This window comes from Diplotaxodon limnothrissa, linkage group LG1 (assembly GCF_057381915.1).
Source record: "Diplotaxodon limnothrissa isolate DT_005_m linkage group LG1, D_limnothrissa_male_GT1.1, whole genome shotgun sequence".
Classification (NCBI taxonomy): domain Eukaryota; kingdom Metazoa; phylum Chordata; class Actinopteri; order Cichliformes; family Cichlidae; genus Diplotaxodon; species Diplotaxodon limnothrissa.
Genome location: NC_140596.1, coordinates 25,001,985 through 25,027,563, shown reverse-complemented (window position 1 = coordinate 25,027,563; position 25,579 = coordinate 25,001,985). Strand labels below are relative to the sequence as shown.

At 39.6% G+C, this 25,579-nt stretch overlaps 1 protein-coding gene across 2 annotated transcripts in view; it reads left to right on the top strand.

Annotated features, from left to right (window-relative positions):
- The first annotated feature begins 1,781 nt into the window (after positions 1 to 1,781).
- LOC146639842 (LIM domain only protein 7-like) overlaps positions 1,782 to 25,579 on the top strand; it is a 30,629-nt gene continuing 6,831 nt past the window's right edge. For both annotated transcript variants that reach the window (XM_085355821.1, XM_085355813.1), the window contains exons 1-18: positions 1,782 to 1,850; positions 5,634 to 5,704; positions 6,149 to 6,218; positions 8,868 to 8,974; positions 9,537 to 9,567; positions 11,743 to 11,856; positions 11,938 to 12,091; positions 12,791 to 12,938; positions 17,422 to 17,481; positions 18,222 to 18,390; positions 19,111 to 19,247; positions 20,252 to 20,432; positions 20,633 to 21,229; positions 21,900 to 22,214; positions 23,692 to 23,806; positions 24,462 to 24,623; positions 24,714 to 24,892; positions 25,004 to 25,067. In XM_085355821.1, the coding sequence (XP_085211947.1) occupies positions 1,782 to 1,850; positions 5,634 to 5,704; positions 6,149 to 6,218; positions 8,868 to 8,974; positions 9,537 to 9,567; positions 11,743 to 11,856; positions 11,938 to 12,091; positions 12,791 to 12,938; positions 17,422 to 17,481; positions 18,222 to 18,390; positions 19,111 to 19,247; positions 20,252 to 20,432; positions 20,633 to 21,229; positions 21,900 to 22,214; positions 23,692 to 23,806; positions 24,462 to 24,623; positions 24,714 to 24,892; positions 25,004 to 25,067 (2,743 nt within the window). The remainder of the gene's footprint in view (positions 1,851 to 5,633; positions 5,705 to 6,148; positions 6,219 to 8,867; positions 8,975 to 9,536; positions 9,568 to 11,742; positions 11,857 to 11,937; positions 12,092 to 12,790; positions 12,939 to 17,421; positions 17,482 to 18,221; positions 18,391 to 19,110; positions 19,248 to 20,251; positions 20,433 to 20,632; positions 21,230 to 21,899; positions 22,215 to 23,691; positions 23,807 to 24,461; positions 24,624 to 24,713; positions 24,893 to 25,003; positions 25,068 to 25,579) is intronic.

Below are 25,579 nucleotides of genomic sequence, written 5' to 3'. Positions count from 1 at the left end.
GGTAATAAATGGAAGGTGTGTGAAGATTATTGATTCACATAATGTTCTTTCTTCTTAATAGGCATCTCATTAAGTTTTCTACAGTGTCCTACACCTCTGCACCTCATTTTACTTTACAATTATGTGATTCCATCACAGTTTCCTATACAGTCCACCTCCTTAGGCATTTGGCAGAAAATTAGATTGGAGTAAGCACGTACTGTAATACAAGATGAAGCCAGTCCACCCTGTTCTCATTATGCTTTCAGATGTGCAAATAAAAAGGAAAAAAAAGAAAGAAAAACAATTTTCTATTCATAGACATAGCTGGTGAAGAGACCTGCCCTTGATGATACTGTCATGTTTTGCGTACGGCAGAGGGCTGGTGCTACAGAGACTGACAGAAAATAACTTTGACAAATGGAATTAAAGAAGAGAAGGAGATTATTTTTTATCTGTACCTAATGCAAATATATAATTTTGCACATTTGCTATTTAAATATAGCCATCCTCTGAAGTTAATAGATTACATGGCTTGCATTCTGCATACCGTGTGATCGAACGTGATGTCTGGATCAACTAGAAGTGAGAAAGCAAGCTCAATAAGTGCCACTGAATGTACTGCAGATGACAGTTTGTATTTGGTATGTAGCCATGTAGATGGCACAGTAATGCAGTAGTTGCAAGAAGAGTCTGGTTTTTAAATATACTGTCTTCTCGGGGTCTTCCTGCATGAAGCTTGCATGTTCTCCCTCTGCCTGTGTGGATAACCTGTGGGTGCTCTGTTTCTTCTGCAGTCCAAAGACATGCACGCCCGGCTAATTTGTGATTCTAAATAGGTCGCTGATGTAAGTGTGAGCGGTTGTCTGCCTTTCCTTGTCATGAACTGTCCAACCTGTCCAGAGGCGTACTTCTCCTCACGCCCTATGAGAGACAGAATAAGCTCCAGCTCGAGCTGCCGGGTTGGTAAGGATATGGATGGGTGGATGTAGACATGGATGTAGTTACATCTGAGGGGTTAAATTATAGACTCTCAGTGGTGTCACTGACATGCAACTAAAATAAGGACCAATACAAAGTGAGAATTCAATGGGGTGCTTTTATACTTTAAACACAGTTCATTTCATTTTGATATCTTAGGCCAAGAGAGAGATATATTCTCCATCAGAACTGCATTACTATGATCACACTGGGAAATGAATTCCACCTAGAAAGCTTGATATGTAAAAAAAATAAGACATTATACTCTGCTGTATACGCTAAAAACGACCTTATTTAATGTATTTATCTATCTTTATCTACTTTTTGTTATTAATTAGGCTCTTCAGTATTTGAAATGTTAAAACCTCATCTCTTGGTGGTGCAGTGCAGCCGCTGGCCAGCAGGGGGATGAAGAGTCTACGCTCCCCTCCTCGGCTCATCTTTGGTTTCGCTTCAAACTTTGCCTGAAAGTTTTTTAGTGGGCGGAGACCTTCCGCTACACTTCATCCAATAAGCGGAACCTGTCAGTGATGGGCTCCGGGGTGGCAGGAGTACGGACGGTCCGGTGTTAAACTGGGTGTCAATTAGCGGAAGACTTTCACCGGTGAGCAGCCAAGCCACAGCGTAAGGTGACCAAACAGGCAGAAATTATTACTGTGCCTTTTCTTAAAGTATCACTTGGATGTGGGTGTGTGCTGATACTAATTGACCTTATTTGATAGGCTTGCAGCAGGTTCGTGGCTTCCGTGCTCCGTAATTAATGAATGTAACGAATTCTCGCCTCTTTTTGCCCTCTCGTTAGAGTTGTTCAGAAGACTAAGATGGAGTGGCGTCAGCAGACCAGTGTGAGCAGTGCAGACGCATTCAACGAGGCCAAACGCTGGATTGAGGTAGCTGCAGGTTCAGTTCTTCACTCTTTCCTCTCCCTTTATTTACTTCTAAGACGTGCTTCTCTTCACTTATTGCAGACAATTAATTACAAGCAATTAAGAAGGTTTGATGTCGCTTTATTTTAACCCGCTGTGAAGACAGGAAATCTAACGTTAACCAGAAGCAGCCATGCAAAAGCACCTGTGCATAATTTGTATCGTTGAAACTCACTATAAACTCATACACTTTTAAACTGACTGAGGCTCTGTGCTCTCAAACATCAAGTGTGGCATCTTTTGCATACTTAATCTTTCGTTTCAAAGGCAAAGTATGCTTTGATAAGACTCAGGGCTTTTTTATGACCCTTACCTATCTGAGAAGTCTGTTTGCTCAGAAAGTATTTGACTGCAGGTCTCTGGGCTTCAGAGGTAAATTCAAATACAGAAAAGGCATATAAATCGTTAATATTTAAAAGAAGCTGGAAAATAATAATGTGCACACTTTACTTGAGGTTTGTTTAGTATCAGTGTGCTGATATTATATAAGGCATGGGTTAAATTTGCTAAATGTAACACTTTGCATGCTACCCTGGCATGTGGTGTAGGCAGGCAGGCTTTGCCTTGCATGCATTGTGGAGGATGTGGTTTGAGTGTGGTGCATTTTCTAGGTTATTTCAGGCTGCTCCTGTCCAAACTAGAAACTGTGATCCTTAAATCATAACCGATGGCTACAACTTGTAGACGGTGAGCACTGGATGTCGACCAACTCTAAATGGGACCATTAATGTCACTTGTGTCCGAGCAGATCATTGTGAGAATTTTGTGCAGGGGTCTCTTGGCAGAAAGCCCGTGCCAGTTTTGCACGTCTATTTTCCTGCACTGACGGATGAAAGAACGGGTGAACCGTGATGAGGCATGTATGTGTTAGACGGGAGTATAGCGAGGCCTGCTGCTCTCAAACAAGTAAATGCACCGTTCCTTGAGCCAGATCACAATGGGAACGTGTTGGCACTAATATCTCCAGCTACAGGTTGGGGGATAATAAGCTTCCGTATATTCAAGCATCCAAACTGTTTTATCATTGGCACAGAACTGGCAGCAACATCATGTAAGTGTTTGCTGTACTCCAGGAGAAATTATAATGAATTGGGCTATTTGATATGACGTCATAGTTTCTTGGAGAAGCAGAAGATTCCCCCTCCTGCTGTCCAGCATGTATTCTCCTCATTTAGAGTAACACCATCATCCCTTCATTAATATGAAACATATTGACTGTAATTCAGGTTTTTTTTTTTTTTTTTTTTTTTTTAACAAATCTTGTGTTTGACCAGTGAATATTTGGCATTTTTGAAAAATTCCTGCTTTATTTCCTGATAGCAACTTGCTGTGGATTAATTGGCGGATCATTGCAGCTCTTAATAATACATTATTTTAAAGACTACATGTAATGATGCTTGTTTTTCTCCCACCCGGGGTCATTTGATCCTTTTTTGGCTGGGAGACACTCTATTTAGACAAATGAAGCAATCTGGCGAGGTTTGCGAGTTGCACACGGATAAAATTCATTTAATTTGTGGTTTCTCGGGGACTATTGTTCATTAAAATGACCACGTTACGTGTTTGATGCTGTAGAACAGACAGCATGCCACGGCACAGCCGCATTGTGTGTTATTGTGTTAACCTTGCGCTGCATTGTTTGTCTGATTCCACTGAGACGCATTCGCTCTGTACCCAGCGCCCGATTCTACTAAAAATGAATTGTAATTGTGGATTCCTGGGGGGACTAATTAGTGAGAAGCATAGCCTTTTGGGGCCCCGTGTTAGTTATGGAGCCGAACCTTAATAGTCCCATTTTTATGTCCTCATTACAAAACCCCGCTTGCCTTGTTCTTGCTCCTGCCATGTCAAATCATTTCCATAGGTTATGCTATATTTGTTGTTCAGAGCAAAAACAACTTTTGAGTGGTTGTGTGAATGCTTGTTTACATACATTTTATGGCTGCTTTTCTCTGTAGATGTATTGTAATTATTTGTTTTTATGTGGCAGCTGGAGAATATTTCAGCTGCTCTTACCCAAGTCACTTAATTTACTCTTATAGTTGACAGCAACAACTACAAGAGGTAGTGTGTATATTTTTGCCTTTTTAATTAACTTCAACTGAAACTATGGCTTCCTAATGTTTTTCGCATAGTTGTTTTTGACACCAAGTGGTGTGTATACACTCACTGGCCACTTTATTAACTACAACTTGCTATCCTGGTATAACTTGCTTGCAAAATACTTAATTCTTCTTGGCATGGATTAAATAAGGAGCTGGAAACATCTCCCAGAGATTTTGCTCCGATCACACGGTTTCTTGATTGGACTCTGCTGTTCCTGCACATCCCAAACGTGCTCTAATGGTCTGAGATCTGGTAACTGCAAAGGTCATTTGAGTAAAGTGAGCTTATGATCATGTTAAATAAACCAGCTTGAGATGATTTGAGTTTTTGACATCGTGTTTTATCCTGCTGGAAGCAGCCATCAGATAATGGGCACATGATGGACACAAAGGGATGGACAATGGTCAGCAAGAATACTCAGGTAGGCTGTGGTGTTTGAATGATGTTCAACTGGTATCAAGCAGCCCAAAGTGTGCCAAGAAAATATCCCCCAAACCTTTAAACCATTACCACCAGCCTAAACTGTTAATACAAAGCATACCTTCTGCTTACCTTGATGGCGGTAGCCAGCAGTCATTTGAGAGACTGTTTCCATCCTATCGGCTTGAAGCAGTCGGGCCATCTCCAGCTGACCTGTGATATCAACAGGGTGTTTTTACCCAGAGATCTGCTGCTCAATGGAGATTTTGTTTTTCAGACCATTCTCTGTAAAGCATAGAGGTGCTTGTTCATTATTCATTATTTAGGCACCCATTAGTCGTTACCACAGCAACTGCTAATTCTTCCTGAGGTCCACCAGAAGATCTGGTGGGATTTTCCGCAGTTCTTGAAACACTCAGAGCTCCGTCTGGCTGCGTCAACCATGTCAGCTTTCTTACACATTCTGATGATTGGTTTGAACTTAAGTCTTCTTGACCTTGTCTGAATGCCTAAATGCACAGAGTTGCTGCCATGTGATTGGGTGATTAGAATATTTGTGATAGCTAAAATAATGGGTGACTGTATAAAGGGCAAATATCATCTTTAATAGTTGAACTCTGCAAGCACTTTAACATACTTTAATCATTAATGTGCTGGTTTACACCAGTTTATACAGACAGTGGTGGATATATGGTGTTGGTGTCAGTACTGTAGAAGTATGTGGTACTATTTTAAGCATGTTGGAACCTTTTTAAAATGTAGCATGAATTATATACAGTCATACGTATTCATACAGTCATGCTTATTTCTGTTACTTACTGGATTTGAACACTTGTTCCAAACCTGAATGTCACTGCCTAATAGGCTGTGGGTCCATTGTGGGGTGCCAAAAAAGCTCTGATTGAGATTGACGTGAGCTGGAAAAGACCTCTGAAAGTGTGTCATCTAGCAGTAATCCATTAGCAGCGCATGTGAAGCTGAGCTGCCGTGAATCAAGCTTTTTCCAGTATATTTGGACTGGTGTGGTGCTTCTGGTCAAAACAACATACCAGTCGGTCCTGTGTGCCTTTTTTTTTTTTTTTTTTTTTTTTTTCCCCAGTGTTTTCGGTCCATTTTATTGTTCATTCTTTCTAGTAAAGGGGCACTGCCAAAACAACAAAGCAACATTAAGCAAAGAAACGCAAATAATTGACTTTTTTTTTTCTCTCCTCCCCTCTTTAGGAAGTGACTGGAAAGTCGTTTGGATGCAGTGACTTCCGTGCCGCATTAGAGAACGGAGTCCTGCTTTGCAAGTAAGTAATGATGCTCAAACTTTAAGTGTTTTGCAGTTTTACTTTGGTCAAACTTTTATCTGTAAGAATTAATTTGAAAGATAATTATCATGCAGACCTATCATTAGTGAGTGTATGCAGGCTAATTTGCCAGCTTGCCTTCAGCAGCCTTGAAACAATTTTTTAAAAACAGTAGCATCCAAAACTGCAGTCTGGAGGTTGCTGAGTATCTTTAAAAGTAAGCAAAGATAAACACTCATAAATTAACAAGTGCAGACGCACAAATCTGATGTTTGCTGGTTAACCCAGAAGTTGATTTTAGGATGATGGCTTAAAAAAGAAAAAGTTGTGGTTCTTTATCTAAAATGCCGTCTGCCAATGGAAGTCAAAATTAGGACTGTTTACCAGTTATCTTTTGTGGCTGGAATATTTTGTAATCTGTTTGCTAATTGTCTTCACTCGCAGCCTAATTAATCAGTTGAAACCCGGAATAATCAAGAGGGTGAACAGGCTGTCTACTCCGATCGCTGGTCTGGTGAGTTTACACTTCAGCTGTATGACGTCTGCATAATCAGAGTATGCAAGAAAACAAAAAAGACACCTGTTGGCCAGGAAGTGTTGAAACATTGTGTGGTTTCCTGTTGCAGGCACAAGGAGACAGTGTTGTTGTAGTCTGACTAAATATGAACGTGCATTTCAACCAACTGCAAAGTTTCAGCTTGTTTTTATTGGGCACTGATGCAAATGAAGATTTTTATTTTGGCTTCAGGCTGTTTCTCAATAGCTTCATACAAGTATAATTGCCAAAACAGCCCAAAGCAAGACCAGGAAAAGATCGATTTCAGGCTCCCAACAGGGCCCAATAGATGGAGCCCAGCGGTGGATGCACTGGTGGTGATGGCGGGGTGGGAGAGGGAGATGCAGCCGAGGTTCAGCTCTTACTTTCACAACCTAAAGAGCAATACTGGAGCTTTTGTTTGTTTTTAATCTGATAACTTCAAATTAAACAATTAAAAATCAACATCGACACTTATCGAGAAACTCTTTGAATAACACAATAAATATCCTCTGTCCGGCCTTTGAAGCTTTGGCATTATTTATAGTGAATTTTCAGTCTTTATTATATTTTGTTACATGGGAGTTGGAATTGTTACATGCTAAAATGCACAAATGGGGACAAAAACATTGATCATTATTTTAAATAAATTATGCAGTTTGTTTATTTACCAATAGAGGCTGCTAAATTATCCACCTCTGACTGTTTTAATATCATCAACATAATAATCATGTTTTCATATTTAGTTTGAGAAATGGTTGTAGTGATCTGTTGAAACGTGTGTAATCATACACAGAAACACGGTGTATATTAGGCAAAAACAGAGTCTGCACAATTCTAACATGCTTGAAAGATAATATTTGGTATGAGCACCTTTATTCTTGAGCATAGCCTGAGTGCTTTTAGGCAAACTTTTATTTGACTGGTCTTCAGGACTAGCTGTCCAGTCTTCTTGAAGTCTACCAAAATTCTTTGGATGTTGGCTGCCTTTTTGTTCTGTTGTGTCAAGATGCTCTCAAACTGCTTCAGTAATGATTTCTGTTTCCAGAAAGAGAGCTAACTTTACCTGAGTCGATTACTGTATATAAAGTCTGTGAACTTAACTTGGCAGCGAGCAGGTTTTCTTCAACAAACTGAGTTTCTCTCTGACTCCTAACCTCCTGCTGCACATGAACCTGCTGTGTGACACCCCAGTTCATTTCCTCATTTATGAAGTCACAAAGCTCAAAGTGCAGTAAGCCAATCTGCTGAAGTTTACGTTTTTACAAACACTGAGGCTCAGTTCGATGTTAGTGTCCTATTTTTGTGTTTAACATGAGCGCTTTTCATGTGTTAATGTGTAAGGGTGGAGAATGTGATTACCTTGCATATTTATCAGCTCAGAATAAAATCTATATAATCCGCCTTTGTAGCTCCAACTCTGTGCCATCAGGCTGTCAGCCAGTCACAACACAATGCAAACACTTACTATACGTTACACACTGATCAATGGTAAATCATTTCTCGTATTCTAAGTGGTCACACTCAAGCAGTCAGATGTCTCACATTTGGATCTTGGAGATGATTCGAGTATGAAATTCAGGTTGAAATTACTTTAAAATCTGAAAACGGCTCTAAATGTATTTGTAGATGGTTTGTTCTGAACATTTCATCTTAACATGTCAAACACTTGAAAAAGGAACAAATTTAGAGTACTGGTCTCGATGTATGTTTCTCCCCTGAAATATCTTTAAATCAGTTGGTGGGTCAACCCAGAACCAAAGGGTTTATAGGGTCTTGCCTGCCAGGACAGATCCAAAAAATGATAAAGATCACAGATTCAGACTGGACCAGGCCTGAACTGAGATATTTATGTGTTTGCCTTTTGTGATCCTTTATATTTAAGACTTGGAAAACTGCAGTTTTGTGCCTCCTACATTTTGTCGCTGTGAGATTATTACTGAATGATTAGAATTTAAAAATTAGGTGTAAAATTACAGTCCAATGAATGTGCATTTCTCAGACCCTGCTGTAGACAAACATTTTCAAATTGCCTTGTGGTGCAAGAAAGGTACAAGACCTGAACTGAAAATGAGTGGAAAGAAAACCTTTGAAAGACAGGAAAACAAGAACTTTACAAGTGACAAAGTCCTGGAAGTAAAATGTAAAGAAATGAGTGGTTTCTCAATACTTTGAACCGTACTGAACTACTTCAAAAATGATAATGGTGACCTTTAGGAGTAGCTGTACTAACACTGACAGACGACTAGATAGGATATGTTAAGCTAATCTAAATAGATCTGTTTGCAGCTCTAGAGTTGTGCTTTGCTGTAATCCTGCCTGCTGTAGTGGTTGAACAGAGCAAGTATGATTTCTAAACAAATGGGTTACTTATTAGATAATATCTACTGAGTGTTTCTTGACAGATGAATAGATGATTAATGATGAATCAGAATTGATTGTAGGTTGTACTCCAAGCTGTTCTCACTTGGAGAATCGTTTGGATGAGGTGGATTTTAACTGTTTGAGGCTGGAGTTGGTCATTACTAGTTTATCAGAACAAACATCAACTGTTTCTCTAGTTTTTCATGTTTTTTTTTGTTTTTTTTTTTGTTTTTTTTTTTCTCCTCATCTGTTCTGATATTTCAGGATAATGTGAATGTTTTCCTGAAAGCCTGCGAGAAACTGGGACTAAATGAATCCCAGCTGTTTCATCCAGGTGACCTGCAGGACATCTCCACTCGTGTGACACTCAGGTGAAGTTGCATGAACACATACCGCTGCACCTGGACCTTTAACTCTAACTTTATTGCAATTGCACAGTGATACTTTGTACAATAGTACAGTGAAATAGTTGTACGGTCCCACATCGGTGCTATAAAAGCAAGAAAATCAAAAGAAATGGCATATACAGAATAAAATAAAAAATACAGTATGAGCAGAACCACTGTGTACTGGCAAAATACACGAGGGCCTAATGTTTTCTGCGTAGGTTATAGTTACCACTGACTGAGTTTTCAGTGTGTGTATTTAAAAAGATAAAAGTGAACGTGCTGCTTTGCATTAATAAATGTCTGCACTTTCACTAACAAGCTGCTCCTTTATATGAGCTGATGGCCTGTTCTCCATAAAACCTGATAAGTTGCTGATTAGTGAGGATTGCAAATGAGAAGGCTTAAGATGTCACTAACTTTTTTTCCTTCACAGTTATCTCATTCACTGGGACTTTTCAGTGACGCAATCGAAATGTAAATTGTAGCAGCAGATGTTTGGCTCTTTTGTTTAAGTACTTATTTCTGTCTTGAAATTTTATTTTAGGCGTGACGAAGGCAACAGACGACTCAAAAATGTAAGTCGTTATTCTCTTGTTGGGGTGTCTTTTCCTTTCTGGGTAAATGAGTTGGATATAAAGCCATAAAGGGAGCAGTATCCATCAATATATTAGCTTGAACTACTGATGCTGAAGACTTGTCCAGAAGTATGACAAATAAGGTGGCCTTGAGGAGGGGCTGCTGAGCTTGCTGAGGTTGAGGCAAATCCCAGGAGCCTGGTGTTAAAGCCCTCATAGAGTTTAGAGTGATGGAAATATAAGAATACATAAGTGGCAGAGGCCGTCTGGAAACTCCCATCTTAACTGCCTCAAGTCTGTGTGTGGAACTGAGTGATGCACATGGACGTGTGAAGCCTCATTTAAATCGCACAGTAGCTGTGAACTTTAACCCCGGACGGAGGGTGTTTTGTTTTTTCCTCCAGACTACAGTCACTGATGTAGCCTTCTTTTTATTTCTATGTTTTTAGTTAATTATTCTTTCAAATGAACCACTTGGGGTGAATTTGGGCCAATTGGAACGGTTTACCAAAACAATGCAGCACACCAGCATGAACTGTTGCACTCCATTTAAGATAAAAATGTTAATAAAATACAATACAAAATACACTTGGTCTTTTATATAATCCATCAGATCTTTTCTTTAAAGTTCTCATTTTGTTTTTGTGAGTACATTCAAAAAAATTGTATGACTTAAGAAAAATATTTAAATAATATTTATTTAGATGAGATTCAGATTTGTGATAAATTAGCCCGATTCAAGGATTTCTCTTGCAGAATAATGTTAACATCAGGGTTTATGTACATTAGGGTAGTTTTTTTTATTTTTTTATTAATCCAACCTTCTGTTAATTTTCATCTATGTTCCCCTTTTTATAAGGACTTTTTGAAAAGCCAAGAGTAATTATGGGTTTCTTGCTTTATTAAATAAAATGGAATCATGCATGGCTAATATAGGATTAACCTGTGATCTGTTGCAAGCAGTGAAGTAATTTCCTTGGCATGAGAGAGAACTGGAGAGAAAGAAACACATTTTATCCTAATTAAGTTTGACATAAGCCCCGAATGCTTGTTTACGCTCTGCTTGTACAAATTAGGGGAAAATAAAACTAATTGCAGCTATAATGGCGCCAACAGTCTAATATGACAAACAGAAATGCTTACTTTTGAAAAAGGGATTATTATAGTGAGTCGTGGAACATCGTTTTACTTGGAAAATCGAAGTAGCTTGGTTGGTGCACCTTGATGCTGACACTGATGGCTGAAATTCAGAAGTGAAACTAGTGATTTCTTCAAAGGAAAAATTGATTCTTACACATGGCAAAAAAAACTGAATGCAGTTCAGAGGTGCATATTTCAATTCTTCATTTTCCTCCTCTTCATTATCATCATCTTTTTCTTCCTCTCACTGCACTGCTTTAAAGAAATAAAGGCACATTCGATCATCAGAGTTTTGAGCAAAGTCAAATTTCAGCTAGGAAGCATAAACTATCATCAAACAGGTTCAGGCAACAACAAGAGAACCAATTAACCGGGAGTGGTGTTACAGGTGGGGGCTATAGACCACTGCTCGCTGCGTTTATCCCTCCTGACTGAGTTTCCTGTAGTTTAGCTCTCTGCTAGTGTCCTTGACATTACTGGTAGCCCACGATGGACCTGCAGCTCATTCAGGCTGTGCTGTCACAAGAAGGTTTGCTGTTTTTTAACAGTGTGGAGGAGATCACAGGAGACGGGTGGTTTTTCACCAGGAGAGCTAGACGGGGCCATAGAAGGGCATCAATCCAAGTTGCTTTATGTGAGGAGGAAGAAATTGCAGAAAATGACAGCTAGCGGGCAGCTCATGAGCACGTTTCTGACCAAACTGTCAGAATTGGACTCCATCAGAATGGCATGAGGGCCTGATGGTAGGACCTGAACTGGCAGTTCTTTCAGTGGCATCCCCTTTTACATTTGCTACAGCATCACCGGACTCTTCCACGTGGTTCAGAAGAGAGGGGTCTTAACAACACTGGGAAAGTTGTCTTGTTGGTGTTGTTGTATCTGTAGTACGCCTGTTGTTCTCTTAATTTGTTTTGAGCAGTGTGGTGTCTTTTCTTTCTTTCTTTCTTTTTTTTTTTTTTTTTTTTTCTCTCCTTTAAGTAAGGAAGTAGGTTGGTGTGTTTGGTCATATTTGTAATTCTGTCTATTCTTTCTCAGGTTCTGATAACAATTTACTGGTTGGGTCGCAAGGCTCACCTGGACACATTGTACAATGGCCCTCAGCTTAATTTGAAGGCTTTTGAGGGCCTGTTGGGGCTGGCCTTGTCCAAGGTAATTTTTTATTTTTCTCTTTAAGTATTTAAAGATTGTATTACTTTATTTTTATACTTCTGTTAACCCTTCCTACTCCAGGCTCTAGATGAGGGTGGTGTACCTGTGAAAGACAGCAGCGATAGTTTGTGCCAAAATCCAGAAGAGGAATGTCAGTACAAAAATTACAGGCGAGGCAACTCTGCAGACAGCACCGACTCCTTTAACTCCCAGGCCCTGCACCCGAATGTTGAAGGTACATTTGTGATACAATGACTGGGGTGTGAAGGAATCTGTTTCGTTTCTGCTAAATATTTTGACACAGCACTGCAATTTGTGGAAAGATTATGGAGATTATAGCTGATGACGGCATTTTTTTTTTTCCCCCTTTATTGCTGTCTTTTGTTTTTGAAATGTAACTCTGCTCATTAATTTTACACTAACTGCTTTTGAAACTTTTGCAAAAGTGAAACTTTTTTTTTTTTTTTTATCCTTGTAAGATCAGCCTGAAACTGCTAAAGTGACAGAAATGTACCCCAAAAATGTGTTTTCACAAACTTATAATAACACATTTTTGGGGGATTCCATGTTAATACTGTTAATCGATGTCATTTTGGTGGATCAGCAAAGTTCTGACCTGCTGCTCTTTTATTCAAGTTTTGTTTTTTTTTTGGTCTGCAAGTGTTATGTCAGGCGCAGTGCATGTCAGTGATGGATTCTGCACTCTGGTGTGATAACTGTGTGTGTGATGGGAGAGCTTAAATACTTGCCCTGATACTCCCTAAAGGCTTGACTGTGTGACGGCTCAGTCATCCAGGAAAGGTTTTTTTCTGATGTATAACCTTCCTTGTATTTTGATGAGGTTTAGTTCAGCTTTTGTCTTTCATACATGTTTTATTTTCCCCCATTTAAATGTATATTTTTGGGGTAATTTTTGTGTCTCTGTGATATCTAGGTTTTGGAGGCGACGCAGAAGCTGAGCAGGTATTCAAGATGGAAAACAAGCAGGTGACAGCTCATCAAAACAAAGGCTATGTCCCACTACTCAGACGAAAACAAGGACCAGAGGAGAATGGAAGTGGCTTCGCGAGTCAGTTTACCAGGTGCTCCAGACGTTTCTGTGACCAAATAAAAATTCCTCACAAACTGCTGCCTAACTTACCCGTAGGCGACCTTTCAAAAAATAGCTTTTATATTTCTAACTTCTTGCTTATTTTATGTGTGATATGAAGACGAGTGCATAATGTAAATGATTAAAAGAATAACATACTGCTGTCTTTATATGAAGCTGGAGTTCGGATTCCTTAAATATGAGCCCGAGTTCAGTCAGTGGAATACAGTTGGGTTGTTTTTCTCTCAGGCTCGGTTTGGATTGAATTTCACACTTGTCAGAACTGTTAAAGGCTGCTTGGTTTCCGACAGTTTGGAGTTTCTAATTTGCAGCTGAGTGCTTTTTCCTTCTCACTAAACCCTAATCCAAATCAATTAACAATATGAACAATGTCTGCATCCATTCATGGGCACAGCCATCACAAGTAGTCACTTTGGTATGACACAAACAAGGTGGTTATTGTTTTCAAGGTATTTAAGCTGTTCTTTGCCTGCTAGACTTGTTTAAAACGTCACTGTCAAGACTAATTGCCTATTTTATTTTTTTTAAGTGTCTGTTACAACTTAAATTATTCTTCTAAGGATTATTTTTGAGCTTGGATATTGTCACTTTTTAAAATTCCTTGTCAGTAAAGATCAGCTGGGTTCTCGAGTTTCACACTTGCTAGTGATTTTACTCACTTATCTTTTTAATGAACAAAGTGTAGCAGTGGCTGAGTGCTCGTGTGAGATGAGCACCAGACTTGGTAACACGTCACCACAAAGGGTCAGTTGGCAAGTGAACCTCTGCGTTCTCATGATAGCAGTTCCCAAACTATCAACACGGGTCATTTGCTATAAATTCTGATCCGATTTTTCTATGAGTAAATTACATTTTGTAGTCTTTGACAAGAGTGTTGGTTTAAATCATTGATGTGCAGTGACTTTTACAGAAGGGCAAGCAGAGATGATGTCATACATGTTAATCTGAAGAAGAAGAAAGTGTACTTTATTGGTCCCCGTGGGGAAAATCCCTCTCTGCATTTAACCCATTCACTCAGTGAAGCAGTGCTGGTGGAGCCAGCACCTGTTCAGTTTGCCTGTTTTATTAAATCAGACATGGCAGGAGCCATGTTCCCCCTCCATTAGCATTGCATTGCTTGCTAAAGAAGTGATTAAAATGATCTTTTATTGGATGCTGGTCAAGGGTATCAGTAAGAGAGAATTTATCATAAGTGCTTGTTTACTTGCTAATGCTAGCTGTTTCCACACAACAGGCAAATGGTAGCTGATCTCAAAAGCAACGAAAGCAGAGCCGCAGGCAGCTTGTCCTCAATTTGCAAAAAACAAGAAAAAGCTGCTTGTTTCCCTGCTCAGTCCACTGTTAACAGGACACAGACACACCCATAGACTAAAGACATGTTATAGATTTCATGGAAATTGAAGGCAAGTGGAGTTGTTCCCCCTCCAGATACTTTAGCCAACTGTGGCGACAAGATGGCAGTAATGTAAAGATGGAAGCAACTGGATGAAAGGTTTTGACAGAGTGCTGCTTGAGGTAAAAGGAGATTGCTTTCACTTGGTTTTAACTGATGCGTGGTGTTTTTGTTAGAACTCACAGGGAAAGCACAGTTTGCTTTGCTTGCCCTGATGGAACCTCTGTGCTTGAAACTATGTTCTTGTGCTAATTCATAGACTTGCCCTCTGTATTCTGCATTTGAAAGGCTCAGTTGTAGCACTTGGGTTATCACCATGTTGGCTATTAAAAGCCATGGTTGTCTATAAAGCGTATAGTTTATGGATGTTTTATACATGCATCACACAGCCTCAGCTAATAGGTACGAAGTAACTGACAAAAGTTTGCTTTATAGCATCCACTCTTTGAGAAGTTTTGAAACTAAGTTTTGAGGAGTGAAATTCTCCAAACTGGTTGACTTGTTTTTAATAAGACCTCCACAGTACAGTTGTCACAAAGGGAGACATCCTCTACAAAGGCCTACTCTGTTTATTAAGGCTGTCTTTAAAAAATAAAATAAAAATGCTTTGTATCTTATTTTATTTAACATAAGCAATACCCTAAAATAAGCTAATAGGCCTCTCTGGCTTTTTATTAGCACTGTTTTTGTGGCATATTTAAGCTTAGGGTTTAAAATCTCACAATCTAACTACAGCACATGTGCTCACAGTTTGCCAGACACCAAAAGTTTGAATGCTTCAAAAAAGAATCACTAAAGCTGATGAAGATTTGAATGGGTACATGAAGCTGAAGATCAGGAATTTTTCATAGCGAGCGAATGGTTTAGTTTAGGTTTGTCTCCATTTATGTCCATAGTGATAGCAGAGCCATATGTTTTAGTTTTCCAGAAATCTCACAGTGAGAACGCAGGATATCATCTTTACATGGAAACTAGGAAGCTAACTTCAAACTCCATTAAATGTCATGAATCCACTCTGATACTTACTTTGAAACTGAGCGAATTTAAGACATCTTTAAGTCTCAGTGGTGCTGCAGTGTTTGAGCTTAGGAACCAAGAAGAGTTTTGTCACTGAAAAGAGCGAAATCGCTAATGACGTCAGACTTGAGAGGTCGATGGGCACGGACCCATCTTTGGAGTCAGGCTCACTCCAGGAACTGTAGTGTTAAACATTATTTTTGACTCCACGGGTTGTTGCTTGTGCCAGTCTTTTTTTTTTTTTTTTTTTTTTTTTTTTTTTTCCCCTGAAACTAAATATGGATGCAAATGCTCTGCTTTACTATTTACTTGGCCACAATAAAAAGCATGTTCACTGCATGAACAATGAAAGTAATTTTGTAAATCTAACAATATCCTCAAGAACTAAAGAGTGATTTGCTTTTAGGCATTAATCAAATGTCTGCTTGGTAAAATTTGGAGCCGCTTCCATTCAAGCTCATTCCAGCTGATTTATCTATGATCACTATTGGCTGTGGCTAAACGTAGATTTGGATATATCACTGTTTACTGCAGCACTGCAGATGCCCCTCCGTCTCCTCAATGCCACTTCACTATCTGTTCTCCTGAGTGTGCCACTGAAGAGCTTTTCCTGCAAGCTCTGTGTGAGGAAGACTCGGAGGATGATTATACTGAGGCAGACCCAGTGCTAGACGACTTGCATTTTAGACGAATGCAGCAGACACTTCATCAGACATCTGCCAATCTGCATTATGACCGCTTCTTACCCCAATATTGGACACCTGAAGAGGAGGTTCGTGTACGCAGGATCTACCTTGGCTCCCAAAGACGTCCCTGGTATCATAAAATGCAGCGCCTGAGGTCTGTCTCTTTTTATCATTCAAAGCAGTGTTAACAAAGAAATATGCTTAAAACTAATACAAAACAATGGTAGAATTGCAGTATTGTACTACTTAAAGCTGGAAATAATTCATGGATTGCTTTGCAAAGCAGAAATAAAATAATGGCTGCCTTTACTGGCTTGAGCTTAGTTTTTACTTACATTAAACTCTAACATGAAGATGTGATGCTAAAATAACCAAAAGTGTGACGCAGTGGTGGATTTATATGGCAGCTGTAGCAAACTAAATATTAGTTTGCTAAGCACAAGGAATTAGCTAGCAGTAGTTTGCAAGAATAATAATGTAATTTAAAGCTGATCTATGATTTTGCAGTGTATATTTTTTTTAATCCCGTTTTTAATCCTTCATTGTAAGACCTGTGTCTATAAGGTCTGCTGCTAATTGTGTTGCACACATTTCATATATTTGCTGTTCTTTTCTTTGACTGTAGCCGTAAAGCCTTGGCTTTTGCAGAAGAGTTTGACGTTGACTTCGTATCTGGAGAGCCCCAGAAGCCTGAACACAAGCCTGAACTTTTGCAGCTGTCTTGAAGAGCCGTACATAACAAGCACACGATCATAACAATCCTAACCACAAACTGGATTGAAGCCTTTCCACACACTTACAAATATCCAGCTAATGAGAAGATGTTAAAACATGCACAGTTTTTCTCATTTATTGTATGAAATTATCAAGATCATTGTTTTGGTTTTTTTAAAACCACCCAAATGTTGTATCTGCCACATTGCTGAGTGATGCATTTGTTAGTTTGTTCACATTCTTTATAACATGAGCTGTGCCTTCAATTTATTTTTTTTCAGTTTACTGTGTGAATGTCATCGCTTTTGAAAAATAAAGTATGATGCCACAGGTCAAGAAACTGCGTGGAGTATTTTATATGCAGTACAAAAACATTTTGTCTGGTGTGTGTTAGTGTGTGTGAGATGGGTTTGAGTGGCTGTGGTCTTGAAGTCGTGTGTATTACAAAAACATGGTCTCATTCATACAGCACCTCTTTGTGTTTTGTGGTCTAACCTCTTATCCTGACCACTTTTTTTTTTTTTTTTTTTTTTTTTTTAATTTATGTTATGCAGCATGTTGCTGGATGCTTTATCAAACCAGGTCCACTACATGTAGGCACACAATGTTCTTCAGTCTTCATATCTGTTTCTCTGGTTCTTTAGAGCCAGTCAAACCCAGGTCAAGCCTGAGAGACCAGTTCAGGTCAATCCTGGCTGGATTTGGTAAGTTCCAAAGTTTTAAACATAAAATCGTAGCAAAAATGTTTGAGGCCGCTTTGACGTGACTGCTTTATTGCTGCTTCATCCAGGTATGCTTTTGTTTGCATTCAGGTTGTAAAGAACCAAAATAATGTGCCACCAGAATAGTTTCCCTTTTCATGAAGGTGGAGCGTGTGGTGCACATCACCTCTATTAATTTTCTGGGCACAGGCTTGACAGTGGAATTTATGACAGGACTGTTTGTAATCAGTCTTGGTTCCTCCCATCAGATTATGTCATTGTTTTGATAGACCACCTTCTAAATGCTGCTGTAAGTTATTTGAATGTCATGTATGACATCCTCTGTTGCCCAGAGCAGTGTTATTACCTGTTATGAGTCATGACTGTTGTTATCCAGACAGCAACATCTGTTACATTTTTTTTTTTTTTTTTTTTTCAATACTTTTGCATTGCTTGACTGGCATGCTACATTCGTGCTCGCACTTCGCTGAGGATTCTGTCATTTCATTGCAGAATGTGCTGCTACAGCTGGCAGAACTGCACCCTGTTGTGTATACATGTGTAAGCGTGTGCTGTGTGTGCGTGTGTGTGCGTGCGTGTGCATGCAAGCAATGTGGCTGTTATCATGCATACCCTGCTACGTGGTGCTCAGAAGTGTCACTTTCATGCAATATGAAGCTGCAGTGTAATCATATGTCATCCATCATTGTTTAAGTGCCTTGCCTCCCGTGTGTCTGAACCAGGAGCAAATCTCTCAGTGACATCCCCATGGTGTACCCTGTGCGAAAGGCTCCTGATGCAAACACTAGTCATGATGAAAGTCAGGACACCGGATTGACAAGACTGTGGAATCAAGACAACAGAAGGAAGTGTAGCGTTGCTGCCAAGGATGCCGAAGCTCAGTGGCAGGATGTAAGTTGATGCATAAATGCTGACACAGCAATATTTTTCACGGTCCGTTTGGTGTTTTGAAGCTTTTGAGCATTTTTGTCATCAGATGGTAATTGTAGATCTTCACATTTTGCTTTTTCTGCACATTTAAATGACTCCTCTTTCGTATTCTTATAAGTTGAAATTTAAAGCTTATTTTTGACATTTCATATTACAAATTCAAGATTCGCTAAATTAGACACTTGTTGTAAGAGAATGGCAAATGGAGTAAGAATATTGACAGCAGCTCCTGAGTTGGGAAGGTCCTCGGGTACTAAGGAGAAACCTGAGAGGTAAGAAGGTGGGGCATGACATTAATAGAATAAATAAATAAAAAAACAGCCTGTAGAGCAGTAATAGAATAAAAATCAACTTTATTTTCATTGGACACGTTACAAGTGCAAGGCAACGAAATGCAGTTTGCATCCATCTAGAAAGTGGTTTTAGCAATAATATGGTCGTCTTGCTCCTGAAATTTGGATAAATCATCTCTTAAAAAGTGGAAAATAGTTGAATGTTTAGAGATCAAAAAACTCAGTGTGTTAAGAGCATATCTGAATATACTCATGCTGGTTAATAGTTACTGTATTTGTAAACCAAGAATGCAGATGTGGTCTAAATTGAAGTGGCTTTTTGGGGGGGTACTTTTTGATAAGTACACAGGCAGTGGTGTAGTTGGTTGATGTTGTGCATTTCTTTCAGGACTTGAAAAAGTGGAAAACCCGTCGTAGGAGCACAAAGTCTGAACTTCGAACTAAATCACAAGACAGAGAGCATGTAATGGATAAGATGATCAACGGGTCTGTGACAACTATTGAGAAGAATGAAGCAAAACTAAAGTATGTTTGTGCTACAATTGTTTTTAAAAAGAATAAATTCTTAAATATTTTTAAACAATGCCTAATGTACAGCTATTTGCAGTGGCATGAAAGAATTTTTTTACTCTTTATTCATTTATCTTTGGCTTATTTGTTTCAGATCATCGATCAGATAATAATAATATTAGACAAAGATGACCTGAATAAACACAAAAGGTTTTTTTTTAATAATTTAATTTATTAAGGGCAGAAAGCTATCATAGCAAAGCTGGCCCTGTGTGGAAAAAGTAAATCATGAATTGTGATTAATCGCATTTATTTCAGAAAGCAGATTTCAGTTTCACTGAACTGGGCTGTTGCTGCTTCAGGACATGGATGACTTGCTGTAATTGATAGAACCATGAATTCTGCTCTCTACCAGAAGATCCTGAAGCAGGATGTCCGACCATCAGAACTCAAAACCACTTGGGTTATGCAGCAGGACAGTGATCCAGACATACCAGCAAGTCCACCTCTGAATGGCTCAAAAAACCAAAACAAACCATGAAGCTTTAGGAGTGGCCTAGTCAAAGTTCATTCTTAAATAATATTAAACAGGACAAAAATCCTCCAGTGTGACTGAATGAAACTTATTTTGCAAAGATGAGTGGGCAGCAATGTGAAGGACCCTTTGCCAGTTATCACAAATACTTTATTGCAGCTCTTGCTGTCAAGGGCGGAACAACCAGTTAATAGATTTAGGGGGCAACTACTTTTTCCACACAGATCCAAGTAGGCTTGGATAACTTTTCATTTAACCTTAATTCATTTTATTCATACTCTGCTTATATTTGTCTTATATTAATATTTGTTTGATATGAAACATTTCACATATGCAAGAAATCAAGAGGTCAAATACAGTTTCACAGCACTGTACCTTTTTATAACTGTATATATACTCGTGAGTTGTGATGCCTGTCCTTCCTTCATGTTTTCTGCTACCTGTAATCCTTCGGTTACTCTTCCCCTGCATATTAATACCCCAGATACCAGCAGTCACCTTGGACCAGGAACACAGCGCCTCGTCCTTACTCAACAACTTCTCCATCAAAATCAAGCTCTGATCTCCGGCCACATACTCGAGCTCTGCTGGCCCGCAGCTATGCCACCGAGGCACCTTTCAGCCCCACGGTTCCTCTTAGCTCCCAGAGCTCAACCCATGCTCAAGTAGGTTTACACTATTGAGTTTTACCTCCCTGATGTTAATGAGCACCACACACTGTTTTAATAATGGGATTAAAAATGCTTATGATTTTAAAAAATTTCTTGAGTACAGCTGAGTTGTGAAAAGTGTTATAACCTATTAGGTGTTTTTATTATATTGCCAGATGGCATAACTGTTCTCATTGTTGGCCCTTTCCTCTCAGGGTGGAGCAGTGGTTGTCCCTGATGGAAAAGTCTTGGGAGAGGAGATCCACTTTGCCTCCACGGCTTTAGATGAAGCAAGAGTTGGCATGCCTTCTCTAGGCTTTCCTGTGATCTCTCAAACCCAAGTGAAATCCCAGAGCAGCACAGCTCCTTTCCAGTCCACCTGTGAACTTTCCCAGCCACAAAATGGCCTTACAAACCAAATCTCCACTCATTTTACAGCTTTACAGCTGAACGAGACCACAAATTCTAAAAGCAACAAAAGTCCCACTTTATCCATGTCTAGTGAACGAAAAGCATTTTTTTATGTTCATCCGGAGCTTAAAACTGCTGGTGAGGATTTATCGCATCAGAACGACAACTCTCAGGAAGACGGACAGAAGTCCTCTTGGCAAGCAGCAGCAGAGCAAAGCACGGCCCCGCAGACTCCAGGCGTCTACAAGTTCTTGCCCAGAACTGTTTCCTGGTCTGGCTCAGCCAGCCTTCCCCGTGGTTACCGTCGGTCTGAGGGCTCATCCCGTCTCTCTTCTGCTATCACAGCCAGACCCTTTGGGACCAAGCAGTCCAGAGTGTCATCACTGCCCAGGATGTACAATGTGAGTTCACTGGTTGCTGCGTCTGTGGCCCTGTTGCTCTTTAAAAAGATTGGTTTTATCACACCGTATCCATTTAACTGCATTAATCCAGCCTAACACCCATCTTCCTCCTCAGCTGACTCAGTTTAAATATTAACAATGTCACTGTCAAACCTGCAATTCATTCAGGTTTTTGATCAAGCTTAAAAACCATGTTTGGGCAATTATAAGAGCTGAAAATGCTTATGGTGATGAACATGGATGCCAGGAAACCTTGGGTCTAAATCCAAACTTTAAAAAAAAAAGTGTTATTTAATTTTTTGCTTAACAGAAAAACATGTCGTTCTGACATTATTTTACAGTCAGCCTGTTATTTTTCTGGCTAAATTGCATTTTAGTGTCTGACGTGGTGTACAGGGATTTGTTAAGACAGCCTAATAAGCTTAAGTAAGTTGGTGTAATGAGAGCATTGTGTATGTATGTGTCTGTCTGTGCACACTGTTTGAGCTAACTTGTTACCTTTTGTTTTGATTGCCTTCCTCATTAATAAAAGAAGTGCTGCTGCACTGCGGAGTTCATTCCCAGATTACACATTTCTCACGAATCTGCTGGTTTTACACATTTTTAAGGCCCTACTTTAACATTTCAGCGCTGCAGATTCTGAGCACATCTTGTTTTTCTTCATCTCCAGGTAGATGACAATCAGGGTGTGCTGCTGAACAGTGAGAGAGAGGATTCTCCATCTTCACCATCTCTGAAAAGACAGACTGCGACCGCCCAGCTGAGCGGTCCGTATCAGACCAACCAGGGGAAGCAGACTGGTGCAGGACAGGAAGAGCAAGTGACTAGCTCCAATCTTTCCAGCCAGACCACCTTTCAGAGCAGTGGCTATTACTATCGACCCTCCATTCAAAGCCAGATACTGCCTCAACCTTATTCAAATCTGCAGTCTCGTCAAAATAGAGGCTTGACCTTCTCAGCTGATGGAAGCACAGATCTTCCAAAGGTATGCTGGAGTATTTTTGAACTTGTAAGATCATATCAAATCAATGGCATTTATGTGATTACCCACTGCTCTGTAGAAAAAATGAATGAAACAAACTCCTATAAAAGTTTGCTGCCCTATGGCCAAGTCTCACTTGGAAATGAGATTTAAATCTCAATTAAACTTTTCACCTGGATAAATAAAGGATGAGGAGGATGATAATATAAAATCAGATTTAAACTGGCTGGATCTGGACCAGTTCTAGAGCTGCTGCCATTTTCAAATCACTCCCTCAACGTCACTTTCTGACCCCCTGCAGTTATTGTGTAGTTACACTATGGACCCCAGACTTGTGCAGAGAGCAAACATCAGCTTCTGTATCGAATGTACTTGACTTTCATGAACCTGGGCTACAGTGAAAGCTAACAGCAGTTTTCAGTGGAAAAATCCAGTTTCCACTCTCAAAGTGCATTAGTTCAGGGGCCTGACCAGCTGCATGTGTGCGGCTCTTTTGTTTCTTTGGTTTTCTTTTTGTTGTTGTTTTTGTTTTGTTTTTTCACTGTCCCAGAGCTAGAGCATTGACAGTCTGCTCCTGGGGGTTTCCTCAATCTTTGTCCAAGTTGGAAGGTCACAATTTTACACTAGACAATGAAGCCAATGCAGAAACATCTTAAACCTGCATTACATGTGAAAGCCACCAGGTGGCAAAAGCTGTGGTTGCAGAAAGACTTTTGGTCCTATAGATGTCTGGGAAAGCAGCTTTCTGTCTTTACCTCTGTAAACAGTTTCCTGCGGAGTTTTTGACCCAAAATTAGTTTGACTTATTTTGGGTCGTCTTGGGAGGAAAAAAATGTTTAAAAAATTGAGAATTATCTGTGGTATGATTATTGGCTAATGACTTGTTTGACAGGTTGCACACTTGTGCACTTTCCTCTTTGCATCTATCCAAAAAACAACGGTGAGACTGCTCATCCCAAGGCTTTAAAATGGGGCTTGATGGGATGTAGAGAACAGCCATGATGGCTACATCCGTCTTTTATATCATGAAATTAGACACTTGGAGAGGGATCGTAAGGTGTAAGGAATGATTGTTCTCATTAAATAAGCTCAGTGACGACCAGAAAATTAACATTTTGGAATATTGGGAAATGTTTATGTTCAGACATTTTGACTTGTAGACTGGTGTCATTTATATCATTAGACAAGGTTAAATGGTGTTGTCATGACAACTTCTGAGGTCACCCCCCTTACTTTTTTATTTTTTTTATTTTTTTTTAATTACCATTCACTACAGTGTTTCAAACTTAAAGCAGCATTAATATGGCATTTCTGACCGTAACTGGTCATTCAGTTTATCCCTTCCTTACTATATTTGTGTAGCGGGCCACTCAAGTCTCTAATTTCCACTAGGAAGCATTCGACATTAGATCACACGGTGTCACCTTTACGTGTGTGTGTGTGTGTGTGTGTGTGTGTGGTTTTTTTTTTCCGTTTCCAGGTGGATCACAGTGACATGAGAGTGAGCCTTACTCTTAAACCCAACAGTCTAGCTGACTTTGGTTTCCATACTCACTGGGACTCGACGGGGGTGAGAGTTAAGCTCATTCAGCCCGGTAAGACTCTTGTTAAATGTAACTCTGGAGTGCTGAAGTTTTGTCACAAGAACAGAACGTTACATTTAGCATCTTTGTGTGAGACAGGAACAAGTCAGTGACAGATGTTTTCTTTTTTGCTTTTTATAGAGGAAATTTGCTCTCACAGGTTAGCGCTTAGAGAATAAAACGGTAACAGATGACACTGACAGTTCAGGTCACAGACTAAAAAGGCATCAAATTTGTTAGTGGGTCGATTTTTGTTATGAGGGAAATTGTATGCAGCAGAAGGGGAAGAGTGCAGAATTTCAAAGCTATTTTTTATTCTGGTGGAGGGGGAGAGATGTCAAAACGGCTACATTTTGATTATGTTTTCTGAACATGGTAATTATGTATACGGTTACTTGTAGGGAAGAGAAAATTTAACCTAGGAGTTTTACAGTATTTGAGGGCTTCTGAGCATCAAACTACCAAAGTGATTTAAAACGCAACCATGAATAATGAATTGGACATGAGAGAGGTGTCACTTACTCGCTGCTTAGTGGCCCACTTTCAGATAGGAACAGTTCCTACTGTGTTTCTCACTTCATGCTAAGCAAATAATTTCTGAATTGGCACTTTCGTTTTTTCATGTTATGCCATACTCGTTTTCATCTTTCTTCATTTCTTCCCTCAGGCAGTCCAGCCGAGCTCTGCCAGCTGCGTGTCGACGACGAGATCGTGGCCGTCGATGGAGCTGCGGTGGCACACATGAACTCAGACCAGTGGAGGGATAAAATGTCATCTGCCCTGCAAACCGGCAGTTTGACCATGGACATTCGGCGCTATGGCAACAAGGGTAGGATATTGAGTAAAAGCGGCTCTGTTTTACCACTTCCTGAAATTATTAGCGTGGTCTTAGAGTTGATAGCTAGTTGTTTTTAATTAGATTGGAGCACCGACGAGGGGACTCATCACAGCCAGCCAGGCCAGAGCAGGGTGACCCTCAATCTGACTGCTGCTTCTTCGCCTGTCCTGATAGGGTGCCCTGATCACCATGCCAACAGTGCTGCCTTTCCAGACACACAAGTCACACAAGGGTTCAAAAGCAATGGGCACACAGACAACGTGAGCACTATTTTAGCAGCTATCACAGCAATTTAAAAAAATGATCAAAGCTCTTCTTATAGTTTGTGGTGTCTTTTTTTTTTTTTTTTTTTTTTTTTTTCACCTGCATAGGTGATGCAGGGTAAAGTCATGGGTGGAGAACTTTGTGAGACACATGGGACAACCAGAAATAAAGGTAACACCAAGCATAAAGTGTGTAATCGCAGTGATATTTTAAAAAAACACTTCCTCTAAAAATAACTCGGGTGTAATATGTGTAATTTCTCACTTTGTCCACCCTTCCTCTTCATGTAGATTGTAGTACTATTATTAGAAAAAATCAGAAAAGGAGGGCAGAATTTTTCAGGCAGCAAGGTAAAATGGCAGTTTGAACTTCATGTGAAGCGGCTTCGGTGGCTGGTGCTTGGCTTGGTTTGAATTGTCATTAGAATTAAATACGCATTTTTAGTATGCTTGTTTTTTTTTGTTTTGTTTTTTAAAGAATATTTAGGAGATGCTAATTATAAGGAATCAAAAGATGCATGGTGATTAGCTGATTGCCTTTTACTAGATAACCACTGTGATAACATCAGTCTATTATACTTTATAGCAGTGCTTTAATCAGAGCAGCGTAACCACAAATTACACCAAAGTAAATCAGCTATTAAAGGATTTCTATAAATTGCTGTTCGTTGTACAGTTTGTTCA